Source organism: Equus quagga, chromosome 17, assembly GCF_021613505.1.
Source record: "Equus quagga isolate Etosha38 chromosome 17, UCLA_HA_Equagga_1.0, whole genome shotgun sequence".
Lineage (NCBI taxonomy): Eukaryota > Metazoa > Chordata > Mammalia > Perissodactyla > Equidae > Equus > Equus quagga.
In genome coordinates, this window is record NC_060283.1 from 12,716,001 (window position 1) to 12,735,859 (window position 19,859).

The window sequence follows — 19,859 nt, forward strand, 5'->3', positions numbered from 1 at the left end:
GCAGTCTTCTATGTTTTGGAGCCTGTCCTTCTAGTCTGTTGTCATCCTAGTTCCTAGGCTTACCTTGATCAACTTTCTCTTCTTTTCAATTACATTTCCTTTCTCCATATCTCTCTCATTTCACTTTGGTTCTCTGTGAATTCCAAGGGACCAGTAGTACTTCCAGCAAACAGTTTTATGTATTAAGTGAATCCTTTTAGAGACTCTCAGTCCTTGTCATCTAATCCCATTGTGATTTCCTAGTAATGAGTCATATCTGTGGAAAAGACCAGCAGAGTTCATAGTTTTTCATGTTCTCCTCTTTTTTCTGGGGACAGAGCAGGATTACATTCTCCAGACTCCCTTGCAGTTAATTGGGGCCATATGACTAAGAGATGGCCAGTGAAATGTGGTCGAAAGTGATACACATTACTTTCAGGACTGGCCCATAATCACTCTGCCCCCTTTCTCCCCATAGTTCTTAATCTTCTCTCCCTTTCTCCATTTGCTGGATGAATGGAAAGGATTCTGGGGATCTAGAGACAGGTAGAGGCTAAGACAGAAGAAACAGAACTCTGTTTCTCTGACTACATGGAACAGTGTTTCTGAAGACCAGCGAACATTTTTGTCCCCGTGTTGATGTGTCCAATTAATACATGAATGCCAGCTTCTATGGCTTAAGCTCTATAATGGGAGACACTGTGCAGTAAAGTCAATAGATCCCATCAAAATACCAGCTGGATTGTTATATAAACCTTCTCCTAGAACCATTCTCATTTCACAGAGACTAGCAAATTCTGATTCACTGAGTAAACCTGCATGATTTTCATTACTCTTTCTTTTCCTTCTAATGGAGTGAGTGGGAAGTGCAAAAAAGTTGTGAGGTCTCTATGTGAGAAACAACAAGCACCACAAAAAGGAAATGTTAATTATGTGATGTGATGGAGGTGGTAGCTAATGCTGTGGTGGTAATCATATTACAATATGTGTGTTTATCAAATCAACATGTTGTACAGCTTCAGTTTCACAATGTTACATGTCAATTATGCCTCCACAAAGCTGGAAAAAACCCAAAATGAAAAAACAGAAACAATGAGAAATTTTGGCCTGTCCATTCTGTGATTGGTATAATTCTGCTACATAATGGGGAGTCACTTGTTTCCCATGACAGTGCTTAGCATCTATCTTTGCTTAAGCATTTCATAAATCCATGTGAGCTGTCACAGCATCTACCCATCAGTGTTATTTCTTTATGAATACTCCCACCTATAGCACTACTTCCTTCTGACCAGGAGGTAATCATGGCTTTGGAATGATTTGGGAATCTTCTCTCCCTGGAGGAAATCATGGATTTGCTTTGCTCAGGGGACCACAGAAGGAGCTCTTCTTTCTGAACTTTCCTTTTGAATGTCAAATACTGGTATTGACTCCATGAGTGTAGTATTTCATGGCTCCAATGAGCTGACTGTTGCATAATGTGGCACACTTTTAGACTATTCTCTCCCTCTGCACATAGTGATTCCTTAGATTGCCCCTCTCTGCTTTTTTCCCTTGAAAAGATCTACTCATGCTCAAGTGTCTTCTGACGTTCTCAAGTAAAGTGCCTACAATGTTCCCACAGCACCTTGTTCATATCTTCATTAAAGCATCTTGGAGTATGCATGTAGGTCAGTGACTATCTTTAATTGTCCTGAAGAAGTCTGAATCCTACCACTGTCAGGCACATAACATATGTCCTGTCAATATATGTGGGGTGAATAATTGAAAGTGGGTAGTGGAAGACATGAATGGGTCTTACCTTAAATAGCATCACCCATAGGTCCCCAGCACATACTGTAGGACAGGCCTCTCTTAAGACTCCATGGTATCCATAGATGCTCATTTGTTTTTTGCATTAAGTTGATCTCTTTCCATTTTGAGAAAGTGATATTTAAAATCTATCTTTAAATTTAAGTGTTATCCTCATAGAATTTGGGTTATTTCTTAATGCCTTGTTTCTTTAGTTTCCTCATGGCTGACTTCATTTCCTGATTTCTTAAGGTGAAGATCATAGGATTGAGCAAAGGAGAGGTGACAGTGAAGGTGACTGAAATGGCAGTGCCTGGGGGGAGGGCAGTGAAGGTCCAGGTGTAAACATAGGTGCAGGGCACCAGGTTTAGTGTCACCACAGTGATGTGTGTGGTACAGGTGTATTGACTTTTCTCCTGCCCTCTCAAGAATGAGATCTCAGCATCCTCAGGATTACTGTGTAGTATATGAGGAGAAAGAAGAATATATAACGGCTGAGTAATCCATTATAGGAAATCATCAGGAGCTCCAGAGTGAGGGTGTCAGTGAAGGCTAGTTTGAGTGCTCTGGGGACATCACAGTAGAATGGATCAAGAACATTGGGTACCAGAAGGGGAGGCGAAGTAATAAAGAAATCTGGACGATGGAGTGGACAAAGACCCCCACCCAGGAGGCCTCAACTAGGCTAGTGCATCGTTGCCTACTCCTTATAGTCATATGATGGAGGGTATTGAGATGGTAATGAAATGGTATAGCAATACAATGCCAACACAGAGAGAGAAAAAAACATCTGCACCTCCCAGATGGTAGAAGAACGTTTGGGCTATGCAGCCATTGAAGGAGATGTTTTTTCTTATCTGTTATTCTTTATTTTTTTAATTGAATTCATAATAGTTTACATCAATGTGAGATTTCAGTTGTACAATATTTCTTGACTGACACCACATAAGTGCTCCCCTTCACCCTCTGTGCCCACCCTCCACCTCCCTTCCTCTGGTAACAACTGAACTATTTTCTTTGTCCATCTGCTTGTTTATATTCCACATATGAGTGAAATCATCTGGTATTTGTCTCTCTCAGACTGGCTTATTTCACTTAGCGTAATTTCCTCCAGGTCCTTCCATGTTATTGCAAATGGGATGAATCAGTCTTTTTTTATGGCTGAGTAGTATTCCATTGTATATCTATACCACAGCTTCTTTATCTAATCATCAGTCAATGGACACTTGGATTGTTTCCATGTCTTGGCTATTGTGAATAGTACTGCAATGAACACAGGGGTACATATGTTACTTTGGATTGTTGATTTCAAGTTGTTTGGGTAGATACCAGGTAGTGGGATAACTGGGTCATATGATATTTCTATTTTTAGCTTTTTAAGGAATCTCCATACTGTTTTCCCTAGTGGCTGTACCAGTTTTCATTCCAACCAGCAGTGCATGACCATTCCAGTTTCTCCACATCCTCTCCAACATTTTTTGTCATTGGTCTTGGTAATTACAGTCACTCTGACTGGTGTAAGGTGATGTCTCATGGTAGTTTTGATTTGCATTTCCCAAATGATTAGTGACTTTGAGCACCTTTTCATGTGCCTGTTGGCCATCTGTGTATCTTCCTTTGAAAAATGTCTGTTCATATCTTCTGCCCAGTTTTTGATTGGGTTGTTTGTGGGGTTTTTTTTTTGAGTTATGTGGGTTCTTTATATACTTTGGATATCAACCCTTTGTCTGATAAACGATTTGCAAATATTTTCTCCCATTGGTGGGTTGTCTTTCCATTTTGTTGACGGTTTCTTTTGCTTTGTAGAAGCTTTTTAGTTTGATGTAGTCCCATTTGTTAGCTTTTTATTTTGTTTCCCTTACCTGAGTAGACATGGTATTTGAAAAGCTGTGGCTAAGACCAATGTCAAAGAATATACTGACTATATTTTCTTCTAGGATTTATATGGTTTCAGTTCTTGCATTCAAATATTTAATCCCTTTGGAGTTACTTTTCAAGTATGGTGCAAGATAATGGTCTACTTTCATTCTTTTCCATGTGGCTGTCCAGTTTTCCCAACACCATTTATTGAAGAGACTCTCCCTTCTCCAGTGTATGCTCTTTGGCTCCCTTATCAAATATTGGCTGTCCATAAATGTGTAGGTTTATTTATGGACTCCAGATTCTGTTCCATTGATCTGTGTGTCAGTTTTTGTGCCAGTACCATGCTGTTTTGGTTATTATGGCTTTGTAGTATATTTTGAAATCAGGAAGTGTGATACCTCCAGCTTTGTTCTTTTTTCTCGGGAATACTTTGGCTGTTTGAGGTCTTTTGTTGTTAAATATAAATTTTAGGATTCTTTGTTTTATTACTGTGAAAAATGTTGTTGGAACTTTGGTAGGGATTGCGTTGAATCTATAACTTGCTTTAGGAAGGATGGACATTTTAACTACCTTAAATCTTCCAATCCAAGAGCACGGAATATCTTTCCATTTCTTTGTGTCTTCTTCAATTTCTTTCAACAATGTTTTATAGTTTTGGGTGTAGAGATCTTTCACCTCTTTGATTAAGTTTATTCCTAGGTATTTTATTCTTTTCGTTGCAGTTGTAAATGGGATTGTATTTTTAATTTCTTTTTATGCTACTTCATTGTTAGTGTATACAAGCACAACTGATTTTTGTATGTTCATTTTGCATCCTGCGACTTGACTATATTCATTTATTATTTCCAAAAGTTTTTTAGTGGATTCTTTAGGATTTTCTAGATATAAAATCATGCCTGCAAAGAGTGACAGTTTCACTTCTTTGTTTCCAATATGGATCCTTTTTATTTCTTTTTCTTGCTTGATTGCTCTGGCTAAGACTTCCAATACTATGTTAAATAAGAGTGGTAACAGTGGGCATCCTTGTCTGGTTCCTGTTCTTAGAGGGATGACTTTCAGTTTTTCACCATTAAATATGATGTTGGCTGTGGGTTTGTCATATATGGCCTTTATTATGTTGTGGTACTTTTCTTCAATGCCCATCTTATTGAGAGTTTTTATCATAAATGGATGTTGAATTTGGTCAAATGCTTTCTCTGCATCTATTGAAATAATCATGCGATTTTTATTCCTCATTTTGTTAATATCTTGTATCACATTGATTGATTTGCAGGTGTTGAACCACCTTGCATCCCTGGAATGAATCCTTCTTGATCATTGTGTATGATTCTTTTAATGTATTGCTGTATTTGGTTTACCAATATTTTGTTGAGGATTTTTGCATCAATGTTCATCAGTGATATTGGCCTGTAGTTTCCTTCTTTGTGTTGTCCTTGTCTGGTTTTGCTATCAGGGTAATGTTGGTCTCATAGGATGGGTTAGGAAATGTTCCGTCTTCTTCACTTTTTCGTAATAGTTTGAGAAGAATAAGTACCAAATCTTCTTTGAATGTTTGGTAGAATTATCCATAGAAGCCATCTGGTCCTGGACTTTTGTTTTTTAGGAGGTTTTTGATTACTGTTTCAATCTCTGTACTTGTTATTTGTCTATTCAGATTCTGTATTTCTTCTTGATTCAGTTTTGGGAGGTTGTATGAGTCTAGGAGTTCATCCATTTTTTCCAGGTTATCGAATTTGCAGGCATATAGTTTTTCATAATATTATCTTATAATCCTTTGTATGTCTGCAATATCTGTTGTAATTTCTCCCTTTCATTTCTAATTTTATTTATTTGAGCTGCATCTCTTTTTTTCTTGGTGAGTCTGGCTAACTGTTTGTCAATTTTGTTTATCTTCTCAAAGAACCAGCTCGTAGTTCCATCGATCCTTTTTACTGTTTTTTAAGTCTCTATTTCATTTATTTCTACTCTTATTTTTATTATTTCTCTCCTTATGCTGACTTTGGGCTTTGTCTGTTCTTCTTTTTCTAGCTCTGTTAGATGCATTTGAAGATTGCTTATTTGAGACTTTTCTTGATTGTTGAGGTAGGCCTGTATTGCTATGAATTTCCCTCCTATGACTGCTTTTGCTGCATCCTATAATAGTTGGTGTATTGTGTTTCCATTTTCCTTTGTCTCCAGGTTTTTTAAAATTTACTCTTTGATTTCTTCAATGATCCAATGGTTGTTCAAAAGCATGTTGTTTAATCTCCACATATTTCTGACTTTCCCAGTTTTGTTCTTGTGGTTGATTTCTAGCTTCCTAGCATTGTGGTGAGAGAAGATAGTTGGGGTGATTTCAATCTTCTTGAATTTATTGAGGCTTGTTTTGTTACACAACATATGGTCTATCTTTGAGAATGTTCCATGGGCACTTGATAAGAATGTATATTTTGCTGGTTTTGGATGGGATGCTCTATATATGTCTATTAAGTTCATCTGTCCAAGTGTTTCATTTAAATCTACTATTTCCTTGTTGACTTTTGTCTGGATAATCTGTCCATTGAATTAAGTGGAGTGTTGAGGTCCCCTACTATTATTGTGTTGCTGTTAATTTCTCCCTTTACGTCTGTTAATAATTGCTTTATGTACTTTGGTACCCCATGTTAGGTGCATGTATATTAATAAGTGTTATGTCCTCTGGTGAAATGTCCCTTTTATCATTAAATACTGCCCCTCTTTGTCTCTCATTGTCTTTTTAACTTGGAGTCTGCTTTGTCTGATAAATGTATGGCAACACCTGCTTTCTTTTGTTGGCCCTTAGCTTGGAGTATTTTCTTCTATCCCTTCACACTAAGCCTATGTTTGTCTTTGTAGCTGAGGTGTGTTTCCTGGAGGCAGCATATTGGTGAGTCTTATTTTTTAATCCATCCAGCTACTCTGTGTCTTTTTATTGGAGAGTTCAGTCCATTTACATTTAGAGAGATTATTGTTATATGAGGGCTTAATGCTGCCATTTTATCTCTTGTTTTCTGGTTGTTCTATGTTCCCACTGTTTCTTTTCCTTTGTATTTCTGAGTGCTGTTTCATTTTGTTGGTTTTCTGAGAGGGATTTCTCAGTTTGTGAGCTGCGGCTGTGCACTGATCTTTTGTTTAGCAGTATTGTGAGGATTGTATGAAAGATATTGGAGATGAGATAGTCCATTTTCTTATAGCCTCTTATCTCCATTACCGTAAGTAGGTTCCTTCCCTTTCCTCTCCCTTTCTGAGTAATTGCTATTACACATTGTTCTCTTTTTAATTTTGTGAGTTTGTGGTTAAGTTGAAGTGTTTATTGTTACTTTTGATCCTTTCTTTCCCTTTCCCTTTTAAGTTGTAATTCAGCCTTTGCCTACTTGTTATAGTAGAGAGCTGCAAGTTTCTGGTCATGTCTGTCTATTTATCTCCTTGCTCAGAGATTTGTAGACCTTTACCTTTTTGTTGCAAGTGTGAAGGAATCTTTAATTATTTCTTGTAGGGGAAGTCTTGCAGTGACGTACTCCCTCAGATTTTGTTTATCTGGGAAAGCTTTTATTTCTCCACCGTACCTGAAAGAAAGTTTCACTGGATAGAGTATTCTTGGCTGAAAGTTTTTGTCTTTCAGTATTTTGAATATATCATTCCATTCTCTCCTAGCTTGTAGGTTTCTGCTGAGAAATCCACCGAAAGTCTGATAGGGTTTGCTTTGTAAGTTATTTTCTTCTGCTTTGCTGCTACTAATATTCTTTACTTATCCCAAACTTTTGCCATTTTTACTATTATATGCCTTGGAGAGGGTCTTTTAGGGTTGATAAATTTGGGCATTTGATTAACTTCATTTATCTGTAAATCTGAAACCTTCCTCATGTTTGGGAAGTTCTCAGCAATTATTTCTTTGAACAAGCTCTCTGCTCCTTTCTCTCTCTCTTTGCTGTCTGGGATACATATAGTCTTTGTGTTGCTTTTCCTAATTGAGTTGGATAGTTCTTGAATAATTCCTCCATTTTAAAAAAATCTTAGTTCTGTCACCTCTACAGGTGGTGACCTGTAGAATTTCTACACTTTTATCCTCAAGAAGGCTAATTCTTTCCTCCATAAGATTAATTCTATTTCTTAATGATTCTAGATTATTATTTATTTCATTAGTTGTGTTTTTCACATCCAGAATTTCTGCTTGATTTTTTCTCAGTTTCAATCTCTTTGGTGAAGAGATTCATTTTATTGCTGAGCTCCTTGAATTGTCTTTCTGTGTTATGTTGCAAGTCATTGAGTTTCCTTATGATGGCTATTTTGAATTCTCTGTCATTTAGGTTGTATATTTCTGTGTCTTCAGTGTTAGTTTCTTGAGAATTGTCATTTTCCTTCTGGTCTGAATTTTTGCTGCAGTTTCTCATGGTATTTGATGAACTAATCCTTTGTGGTATTCTTAGGATGCTGATTCACCCGGTTACCACTAGGGGGGAGCAGGAGCAGTATTTCTGGCCCCACCCAATCTGCTGGAAGCTGTGGGGGTATTAAGGGTGCTTGCCCCAGCTTGGGATGCATTCAGGCACTGATGTGGGCTGTCCTTGTCAGGAGGGCTTCCTTGTTAGGCCAGTGCCACTCTTTGGAGCTTCGGGGGTGCTCTGAGCTCCCCCTCCCCACCAGAAAGTTATCACCAGTGGGCTCAAAGCTCCTGTGCTTATTCCTGCAGCTGCCCAGACCCATTCCTTCTTTGGGAGCACAGCTGCACTGTGAGTGTTCGCACACACCTAGAAAGTGTTTGCTCCAGCATGGAAATCTGCTGAGGTCCCTGTTTACACTCCACAATATACGGGGCCACTGTGCTTGGTGAGCATGGCTTCCTCTGTTGGACCTGAGCTATGGTTATTCTTTGACAGCACTGGGACACGATGGGCTCCCATTCCCTGCCAGGAAAGTGAGCGCCTGTGGGTTCAAAGGTGCCACTCTTATTCCCACAGTAGCCCTTACCAGTTTGCTCTGTGGGAGCGCAGTTGCACTGTGAGCATTCTGTGTGCCTGGGAAGTGTTTGCCCCAGTGCGGGAATCTGTTGAGGTCCCTGTTTATTATCCACAGTCCACAGGCCACTGTGCTTGGTGGGCAGGGCTTCCTTGCTGGAACCCCAGCTATGGCTGCTCCTTTACAACACAAGGGTGTGGTGGGCTTCCTCTCTCCACTAGGAGAGTGACCACTAGTGCGGGATAAGGGTTACCACCTCCTCCTCTTACAGTTACCATGTTGCATGTTCCCAATTTATAAGTGTTTGCACCAGGTTGGAAAGTATTCATGTGTGTGCTTAGGGCTACTGGGGGAGAGCAGCGTGTGCTCACCTATCTCTGCCACTTCCCAGGGGGCCGGTCCATCCACCCTCAGATGTATAGCTGCGAGTGTCTCTCAGGCCTCCTGTTGTGATGTGTGGGCTTCCTCCATTGGTCATTGAATGTCTATTTAGTTGTAGTTCAAAAGAGGGAGAGAGAACAGGAACAGCTCACTCTACCATGTTGTTGATATCACTGAGCCAGGATGACTCTTTAAGTTGTCAAAACAACAAGCAAACTTATTGTCATATTTTAATTACAGAAAGCTAGAAATTCTAGGATGAAAGCTGCTTTGAATTCAATGTTCATTCCCATGTTTTCTACCCCATCAGTTTCTTTCCCAATAACGAGGAGTATGGGCCATATAGGAGGAGAATATAAGAGGTTAATGAAGGGCAGCATGTGTGTTAGGCAGAGCAATACAGATGATATCAAAATGACATTAGTTTTTCCCTGAGCATTTACAATTTCCAGTCATTGTATGTTTCACATATACCATCACACTTTAACCTTCACAACAAGACCATGAGATGGATATTATAAGTATCTTTGTATAGGTGAACTGTGACCTGTTAAGAGATAAAATAACTTGCTCCACATCCAACCACTGGTGGATGGCAGAGATGGGATTCAGACCCAGGTATGCATGACTCTGAAGTTAGAGCTTTCAGCTATAATGCTTTACTTTTACCAAGTTTTCCCAGACAAAAACACTAGCCAGTTCACAAAACTTTTTGTTCACAAAAACCAACAGGCTGAAGAATAGACTCATTAAAGTTTTATCTTCTTCAAATTTTCCTCTGTCTCTTTGGGAATTGGGAAATGGGAAGTGGGAAGAATGTTAATCCTCAATTATGAAGTCAATCTCAGATTAGCTCTGGTAAATCTGCAACAGGAAAATCAGTTCTTGAATAATGAGAATGGCTTACTCTTTGTCTAGCATCCCTGAGATTCTGCCTTTGTCTAAACTTATCACAAGAATGTGAATCTGGCACATCTAATTCTACATCACATCAGTCCTTTTAAGCCATTTTGTGAAATCTTTCAAAGCTTGGTAATTCCTGATAGGAATCCAGATGGATAACTATTATGTACCTTTGAGGTCCTCAAGGTCACAAACTCTTTTGGAGTTTAAGCAGAAAAAATGTCTTAAACTGTGATGGGAAATGTGTCCCTATATATGTGTACTTCAGATGCGCTGATCACGAGATCTTTCTAGAACTGGATTGCAGTTTGGCATAGACAGGCCCAGTAATGTAAAAAGTTACATTCAAATGGTAGAAGAGCAATCAATTGGGTATCTGAAGAGTTATCTCTGTAATTAAGTTGATATGAAATCTTGAGCAAATCATTCTATTTCTAGGTTTCTATTTACTTACCTCTTGAAAAAAAGAATTGAATTCAATCATTATCTTCACTTGCCGTATTGTTGTCATCATTGACACATTGTTCCTTTGCTCTTTAAATGGAAATACATAATCAGTTCAATCCTATAACGCTAGTTACTTCATGCTTACCAGAAGCTTGAGTTACCAGCTACCTATTAACTAGAAAAATAAATCATTACCTAGTAAGAGTATTTGGCTTATTGACAATATATTTGAGTATATAAGTATGACTCTATGTGAAGAATAATGGAAGGAGTCCTTGGTGATGAAGAGGTTGGAGACTCCTATTCTTTCACAGAAGGCTTGAGTCTTCTCTTCAGTCTCTTCATTGCTGACTCCATTTCCTGGTTCCTCAGTGTGTAGATCAAGGGGTCCAGCAGAGAGGAAATGCCAGTGAACATGACAGAGATGGCCTTATCTGTGGGAGGGCCGTGAAGGGCCAGGAATAGACATAGATGCAGGGCACAAAATACAGTGTTACCACAGTGATGTGTGAGGCGCAGGTGAATAAGGCTTTCCTCCTGCCCTCCCCTGCATAAGACATGAGTATCATTAGGATGACTGTGTAGGACACAAGCAGGTAGACAAATCCCAGGGTAGTGACTAAGCCATTGTTGGAAATCATCAGGAGCTCAAGTGCAAAGGTGTCTGTACAGATGAGTTTGAGGACCTGGGGACATTGCAGTAAAAAGTGTCAAGAAGTTTGGGTCCACAGAAAAGTAGAGGCAGCAACAGGGAAATCTGCATGATGGAATGTATAAAACTCTTCACCCAGGATGCCACAATGAGGGCAGTGCATCACCCCCTACTCATGGTGGTCACATAGTGCAGGAGATGGGAGATGGCTATCTGGTGGTCAAACACCATCACTGACAAAGAAAAAATGTCTGCTCCACTGAGGAGGTGGAAGAAAAACAACTGTGTCATGCTGTGTGTATAGGATATGGTCTTTATGTTTGATAGCTGATTTACTAGGACCTTTAGAGCAGTGATGGAGGTGAAGAAGATGTAAAGAATGGTTAGATTGCAGAGAAGGAAATACATGGGGGTATGAAGGAAAGACTCACAAGTCACAGTAGCTGTGTTGAGGAAGTTTCCCAGCAAAGTTGCATGGTACACAAAACATAAAAAGAGAAATAATACCAAGCTCAGGTCTTTGGACTAAGTCCTAGAAATATATATTTTTTAACCTAGAGCCATTTCCCAACTCCATTGAATCACATTTCTTCTTTATGTAGCTTGGAAAAAAATTAAAAGTGTTATTTCAGAAAGGGTTTACACTCCCTTAATATATTCAGGTTTACAGAGTCAGGTGTTAGGTCTGAATACTGGCGAGGTGTTATCAGCACATGAAGAGTTGTTCCGAGATTATAGTTGATGTGTCCAAAATGACATCCCCTACACGAGCATGCATTTAATCATTATTTCTTCTGTAAATTATAAGTATTTTAGAAAATGCATAAAAATAGTTTTCTCAGCATATACGTTCTCAGTATCCAAGATGAACAAGTGGATGTTAAATATTCAGAGATGGACTATTGTGGAAGGAGGGATATAAAAATGGATGCAGTTTGGTGTGTGGATAAGAAAGTGCCTATTTGGTATGACTGGGGTTCTTTGAGGTTTCACAAGAGCGTCGGGTTTTTTTTCCAGACTGAAATCTCCATTTAAATAGTTTAAGAGCTCCTATTTGCAAAATGGTTGTCTTTGGACTGAATTCAACAGAAGCACTCTTCCCTTTTTAAAACTCAGATGTAATGCTATGAAAAATTAGAAAATTTTAAAGCCCTAAGAATTCTTCTCTGTTGCTCTATTCTTCCTTAAGGGGATTGCTTTGTTTCTGTCTTTACCTTAAACTACTTTAGGTATCAAACCACCCGGGTGTTGAAGAGCCTTTCAGCTATGAAAAGAAAAGTGATAACTTAGAGCTTCTCTTCTGCTCATTATTCAAATTTATTTTTAAAAGTTATTTTTTTATTGTGCTATCATTGACATTCAATAGACTCAAGTATTTGAAGTATACACTTTGATATGTTTTGATATAAGCATATACCCATGACATCATCACTATATTTAAGATAGTTAACATTTGTGTCATCCCAAAAGTGTCCTTGTGGCCCTTTGTAATATGTCCACTCTTCCCATCCTTCTACAGGCAACCACTGATCTTCTTTCTATCACTATCCATTCATTTGCATTTTCTACAAATGGAATCCTACAATGTGTTCTCCTTTTTTGTCTGGCTTGTTTCACTCATAGAATTCATCCATACTTTTGGGTCTACCAATATTTTGTTCTTTTTTATTGTATGGGTGTGCCACATTTTGTTATTCTTTCACATGCTGATGGACATTTGGGGTTGTTTTTGGTTTTTGACTATTACACGTAAAGCTGCTATGAATATTCATATACAGGTCTTCGTGTGGACATAAGTTTTCATTTCTCTTGGGTAAGTACCTAGGAGTACAATGGATGCAAGTCTTAAAATTCAATAAGAAAGAAAACAAATGAATTTAAAAAAATGAAGAAAAGGTTTCAACAGACATCTCAACTAGAAGATACAGAGATAGCATGTAAGTACAAGAAAAGATACTCAACATCATTTCTCACTGGGGAAATGTAAATTAAAACCATAGTGAGATAAAAGTACACATCAATTAGAATGGCTAAAATAAAAAAGACATATATCAAGAGTCAAGAAAAATGTAGAGGAATGGAATTCTGATGGGAATGTACAACAGCGCAACCAGTTTTGAAAACATATTGTCAGTTTTTTAAAATGTTAAGTGTATACTTAACATATAATCTTATTGCTTTTGAATGCCTTTCTTTTTCTTGAATCTTTGAAATGGATTTTAATTTCTTTCTTTGCAGTCTATCTCCCTTTTCTTGCCATAATCAGAAATAGAAGGTGAAAATCATTTCTCCCATTTTTTGGGTGTGTTTCCCAGTTCAAATGAAGATATTTATTTTCACCTCGTACACATTCCTTTCAAGTTTTCTTTTGTCTGAATGCAATTTTGTCCCCCAAGTCTACTTAATATGGAAAATTTAAAAAGCTACCAAGAGGTATCATAGCATACAGGGAGAAACTTGGGAGCCTCCGGCATCACACAGCCTGTTCAGCTCCTAGCTGGGCACTGACTGGTTGTGCTACGGGAGAAGTTAATTTACCCCTTTGGCCTCAGGCTCTGCATCAGTATTTGGAAACAATAACATCTCCTTCATGTGACTTTTGTAAAGACTAAATGAATTAATCTAGGCAAAAGCAAGAATACTTAGAGTGTTGTCTAACCAATGACGTGTGCTTATATTTATGTTACCTTAAAGAAAAACTCCAGGTTAGTAAGTGTCACAGACACACAGCTTCTTTAAATGTACTGACAATCTATTATGGGAGCCTTTCATTTCGTAGAACATGTATTCTAAAACAGCTTCATCAGAACATACTGTCTTGGGAGAAATCTGAAGTGTTTTTCTTTCAGTGTCAATGAGAGTGGCCAAGAGGGTGGTGACAGTGTATGGTAGTAAAGAGAATGCTTGCTTGGTTGGGCTTATTATCTGACATCATCTTAGCAGACCAGAGAAGTTGAGTGTCGTTCTCTGCAGTGAGAGCCATCTCGGGTCAAGTCCTGGTTTTGTCACTGTGTGTGGGTAAGTGAGAGACCTCACGGAGTCTCTACTTCTTCATCTATACAATGGGGGTTTTAATAATACCCACCACACAGGGAAGTTATATGAGGATTAGGTGAATTAACATATGCAGAGTCTCAGCACACATTGCTGGTTATCTGTTATGATTAGTACTATGTTGAGTAGCATTAACACTGGAGGTTCATCAAGAAATGGAGTGTGTTGACGTAATGGTAGGTGAGTCATCAATTCTGACTAGTTTAAAGAGAGGAAATGATCACCAGAAAACATCAATTCAATATAGTTACTGGAGATATTGAGGAGGTCCATCCTAGTTATGAAAACCTTCCAGAGGGATGCCATGTAAATAATAGACTATGATCTACACAGAATGGTAGAAGGTAGATGGTACCTCAGACACCAATATAATCCAAACCAGTGGAAAAACAACTGAAATCTAATAGTAATGTGGGAGAGATGGAGACTGTCTAAAGACAGATGAGCCATGTGTGAGAAACAGACAACTCACCAAAAGGCTCAGAGAACCCTGCATGGAGGAGGTGACACTTATGTTTGGGGCATGTGGGAGTGGACAGAATGGGAGATCTGGCTTTAGGGGACCACTTGAATATATAAAAGTTGCTCACGAGTCAGAAGTTTGGCTGCAAAGAAAGGATACAAATATGAAGGCATGGAAAGACATAGGAAGGAAAATCATTGCTATAAATTTTTATTTTTTGGTAAATCTAGGGAAAGGTATATAGATGTTCATTGCACTATTCTTTCAAGTTTTTTTTTTTTGAAGGTTTGACATATTTTATTTTCTCTCTAGCTTTAATTTAACATAAGACATATCTGTGTAGAATTCAGTCTGAGGAGATCCATCTACAGGAAATAAGCCTGAGAAAAATCTCTTCTTTGTGTAATTCAAGGGATTCCAGAAAAAGAGTTGCTTTCTCGTCAATTCCAAAGTGAACTCATTTCTATGACTCTCATTTCACAATATCCTCTTTGTTCATCTTTCTTAGCTGTGCTTTCTGTCACTGAAGTTTCACCCTGGAATGTAGCACTTTGTGTACTTATCACATTGTTTTTAGACAGAATGTATTTATGAATATTAACAATTACATCTAGAGTTCAATTATTCTCACTCTTCTTTTCTCACACTTATGCATAGATACTGAGACCCCACAGGCATTCACACCCATGTAGAGTTATATTTCTTACCTAAAGTCTCCAACCTTCTCTTCCAACATCTTAAGCAATGTTCACACGTATCTTGGGAATCATTCGACTTCATAAAATTCTGTTAAATACCCCTCTCAAAGCCAGTGATTTCAGTGGCTTCCCTTTTATCTTTATGTGGGAAATGGCAGACATAAGATAATATTTTCTTGGTTTGTTCACAAAGTCTGACAGTGCTACACCATATTTGCCAATTCCTTGATCCCAGGATTGGAGTGAGAATTATCAGAGGGACTATAGTTGGATGTGATTGTGGAAAAATTCTTCTGATAGTGAGGTGGTTTCAGTGGGAGTGATTGTGATTCAGGCACATATGCTTAGTAACACACTTTTTGTCTAGTGTCTAAAATTTTCTAATGGTGACAAAGATTTTCTCCTTGACTATATTCAGGCTCCCCTGAACTTTTCAACTAGGCTTTGACTTTTGGAACCCCATCCTTGTCTCTGCATTGTCCAATTTTAACAAAAATCCTGCTTCATCAGTTTAGCCAAAATCCCCCATCCTCCATATCCTATCACCCTCTGTTCAGGTTCCTCATCCTCCACCATCCCCCCAGTGATGTCTAATCACCCTGACCTGACTTTGGCAAGAATTTTATTAGGTCAGTTTAGCCAGAATTCGACGCTACTCCTGACATTTCCTTTTAGTGGTTTTTGTACTGGGAAATAAATGTCCATTCTTAAGGATTCTGAGCAACTTCCTTAGGCAGTTTCATGCACGTAGGGTGATTCCTGAAGTTTGACACAAAGTTTTGGAAGCAGCACTTGGACCTGAAGAGGTTGTTTAGTCAAGAGTGAGGGAGCTCTCAAAGAGCTGGTGAACAAAGTGGGTGATGCAGTTCTCACAGAATACACACGCAACCGGAATATCCACACTGGATCCATCTGCAAATCCCACTTGCTTGACCTTCAAAGTTTTTCAAAATACTCACCATCTCCACAATTACTACCCTAAATCATGTCTTCATTATTTCTTTCATGAGATTATTGCCTCATCTCCTTGTTTTTGTCCTCACTCCTCTTCAGTCTATTAATAACAGTAGCTCCTGCAATTCTGTTAAAGCATGCATCACTATTCTGCTCTTTCGAGCCCTCCAAATGTATCCAATCTTGTTTAATGTGAAAGTCAAAATCCTCACAATCATCTAAAGATGGTCCTCCTATGGCCCCATAATATCTCTTACCTTTAGTACTACACCTCTCCTCTTCTCATCCACTTACAAAGGCCTCCTTGCTGTTTCCTGGATCTCTGGGAAGATAAGCATCTCATGGCCTTTGCATGTCTGATTTTTGGACTGAGATTTGTACTGAGACATGAACATGTTTCTAGTTTCAAAGATTTTAACATCCGGGATCTACCTCCAGACGTGAGAGGAAAAAGCACAACTCCCAGCAGCTGTAAATAGCATAAAAAGTAAACAATAAAAGCCAAGCTTATATATTGAATAATGTTTTCCACCTCAAGCCAACTTTTTTGAATGTATATGCATAGTCTGATGTAGCTTCATAGGTTTCTGTCATTTTTTAGGGCATCATATTAAGAGAGAATAATAACCATGAAGCAATTGTTTTCTTAACCATATTCTCCAATGACTTGAGGAGCAAAAAGGAGTTAGAGATGATATTCATTCATTGAGTTTTGTAATTCAACAATTTTTATGAGTGTTTTCTATGTTTTGCTTGCTGTGATAGATGCTGGGGATACAATAAAAGCATAATTCTACTGGGGGAGATAGGAAGAAGGAGGACAGGGAATTGGAAACAAGGTCATGAGTTCTGTGCCCAAGCTAAGCCCAGGGCACTGAAGGAAAGCGGTGGAGGTGGCAAGCAGGCGTGGGGTTCAGAGGAAGGTCAGGGTAAGGACCCTGCACAAGGTCACAGAACTCATAATTTTTGAGGTCTGTATTCTAAATCAAGCTGTGCTAACTTCAAGACACCTGCTCTCAATCACTGGATTGTGGGCTTTAGATGGAAAAATCTTCAGATAATAGTTATTTAGTTTATCGCATAATAGAATCAGAGGAGGAACTTAATTTGAATGTGTTTACTTCCTTAAGATTTGATTACTTTATGAAAGACCATATAGAATCCAATGCCCAATCTGTATTATTTTCTTTCTCTCTTTCTATTTTTTATTTTAAAGATTGGCACCTGAGCTAACATCTGTTGCCAATCTTCTCTCTCTTTTTCTTCTTCTCCCCAAAGCACCCCAGGACATAGTTGTATATTCTAGTTGCAGGTCTTTCTGGCTCTGCTATGTGGGACACTACCTCAGCATGGCTTGATGAGTGGTGTTAGGTCCATGCCTGGGATCCTCAATGGCAAAACCCTGGGCCACTAAAGTGGAATGCATGAACTTAACCACCCAGCCAAGGGGCCGGCCCCCTGTATTATTTTCTAATATGTGTCTCAGCTCCCTTCCTGGGAACAAGTAATGTACTTGGAATGTCTCAGCATATATATATTTTACTTTTTCTTATTGATATTTTTATTTAGACAACTGGAGATTCCCATGCAGTTGTAAGAAATAACAGAGAGATATCCCACCTTAACCCATTTTCCCTCAATGTTCATTTCACAATCTATATGTATATCAAAATTTCAAGTTGTGCATCTTCACCACATGCCTTTTTTATCTGTCAATTACATCACAAAGGAGCTGGGGAAAAAACCCACAATAATTGCAATATGATAAAATTGTCTGAGTTTATTTCAATTCTGATTCCTTTATTTCTTGCAAGGCCCTATTGCAAAAGCAATGAACACCTCTCCAGCTAACAATTTGATTTCTCTACTTCGTTTTAGAACATTAAACCCATCTTTTTACATTGTTATTGCAGCCTGATCCAGAATCTTTGAAAATAATGTGTATCTTAGTAGAAATATAAAAACTATTTAGAAATCCTTTAGTCAATACATTTTATTTGATGGACAAACATATTCAAAGGTGATGAGAAGGAGTGAGAGACCAGCCTATACCTTGTCAGAAGGCAGAAATCTTCTCTTCAGTCTCCTCATGGCTGACTTCATCTCCTGGTTCCTCAGAGTGTAGATTAAGGGGTTCAGCAGAGGGGAGATGACAGTAAAGGTGACGGAGATGGGCTTATCGGTGGGGAGGGCAGTGAAGGGCCGGGCATAGACATAGATGCAGGGCACAAAGTGCAGGGTCACCACAGTGATGTGTGCGGTGCAGGTGGAGATGGCCTTCCTCCTGCCCTCCCCTGCCTGAGACCTCAACATCATTAGGATGACTGTGTAGGACACCAGCAGGAAGATAAACCACAGTGTGGTGACCAGTCCATTATTGGAAATCATCAGCAGCTCAAGCATAAAAATGTCAGTACAGACGAGTTTGAGGACATGGGGAACATCACAGTAGAAAGTGTCAAGAACATTGGGTCCACAGAAGGGGAGGGGCAGCAAAAGGGCAATCTATACGATGGAGTGGACAAAGCCCCCCACCCACGAGGCCACTATTAACCCAATGCAACGGCCTCTACTCATGATGGTCACATAGTGCAGGGGCTTGGAGATGGCCACATAGCGATCTAATGCCATCACCGACAAAGAAAATACATCCACCCCTCCAATGAGGTGGAAGAAAAACATCTGAGTAAAGCAGCCATTGAAGGAGATGGTCTTTCTCTCTGACAGAAGGTCCACCAGAACCTTGGGAGCTGTGATGGAGGAAAAGCAGATGTCGGCAATAGACAAATTACAGAGCAAAAAATACATGAGGGTGTGAAGGCGAGATTCACAAGTCACAGTGACCATGACGAGAAAGTTTCCAACCAGAGTTGTCACATACACAAAAAGTAGGAAAAGAAATAAAACCCAGTTGAGTTCTTGATTCTGGGTTAGGCCAAGGAAAATAAATTCTTTGACCCTCGTGCAGTTTTTTAGCTCCATTGAGTCAACTTCTTTCTCTCTCTCTTGTTTCAAGCTTCTTCATTTGAAAAGACTTGGCTATTTATTTTGTTTTCTTCTCAAGCACTAAGAATACAATTCAGAATGTTCCTCGCGTGGTTGCGCTGTTTGTGATTTGTTGTTTTGTCTAAATTTTTAAGATTGCAGTCAGTTTGGTGATCAAATCAAATTATCCCATGTAAAGTCATTCAATAATTCTGTTCTTATAAAACTATTTTTGAAAAGAACAAACTTTATGTTCAGCAGTGATGTTTACATAACATTTTATTTAATTAATTTATTGTAGCTTTCAAATTTTGTTATTGTTTTCTTCCATCCAAATATATCGAATGCCCAAAATGTCTGAATCATAAACAGAAAGATAAGTACAATGAGGTTCCAGCCACTGTAGACTCATAGTATGAAAGTTTAATATTCATATTAGCGAACTTTCTGTTGACTTCCACAGGGTCTTGTCTTGCTGAAAAGAAAAAAAGAGTATCATTCTGTTTCTTACTGCAATGTTGCTGTGGCATGAGTCAGTTTCCTTACTGTTGGCTGTTTTATGTTGAATTTCTTAAAATTGCCACATGTTATTCCATATATGTAGCTTTTCTTTGTCATTACCTTATACGAATCAGATTTTTTATTAATTATTTTAAAATATTTAAAATTTATTTTTAAGAAACACATTGAAACAATATATAAATACAAATATCAAAGAATATCTTTAATTTCTTTTATT

At 38.5% G+C, this 19,859-nt stretch overlaps 1 protein-coding gene and 2 pseudogenes across 1 annotated transcript; all 3 read right to left on the reverse strand.

Moving 5' to 3' along the window:
- Window positions 1-1,955: 1,955 nt before the first annotated feature.
- LOC124229043 (olfactory receptor 4D9-like) lies at window positions 1,956-10,378 on the reverse strand (annotated as a pseudogene).
- Window positions 10,379-10,614: 236 nt separating this feature from the next.
- On the reverse strand, window positions 10,615-13,949 carry LOC124229044 (olfactory receptor 4D11-like; annotated as a pseudogene).
- Window positions 13,950-18,181: 4,232 nt separating this feature from the next.
- Window positions 18,182-19,117, reverse strand: LOC124229414 (olfactory receptor 4D10-like). The gene is given in 1 exon segment (XM_046644624.1): window positions 18,182-19,117. A coding segment is annotated over 1 exon segment (936 nt).
- Window positions 19,118-19,859: the final 742 nt, after the last annotated feature.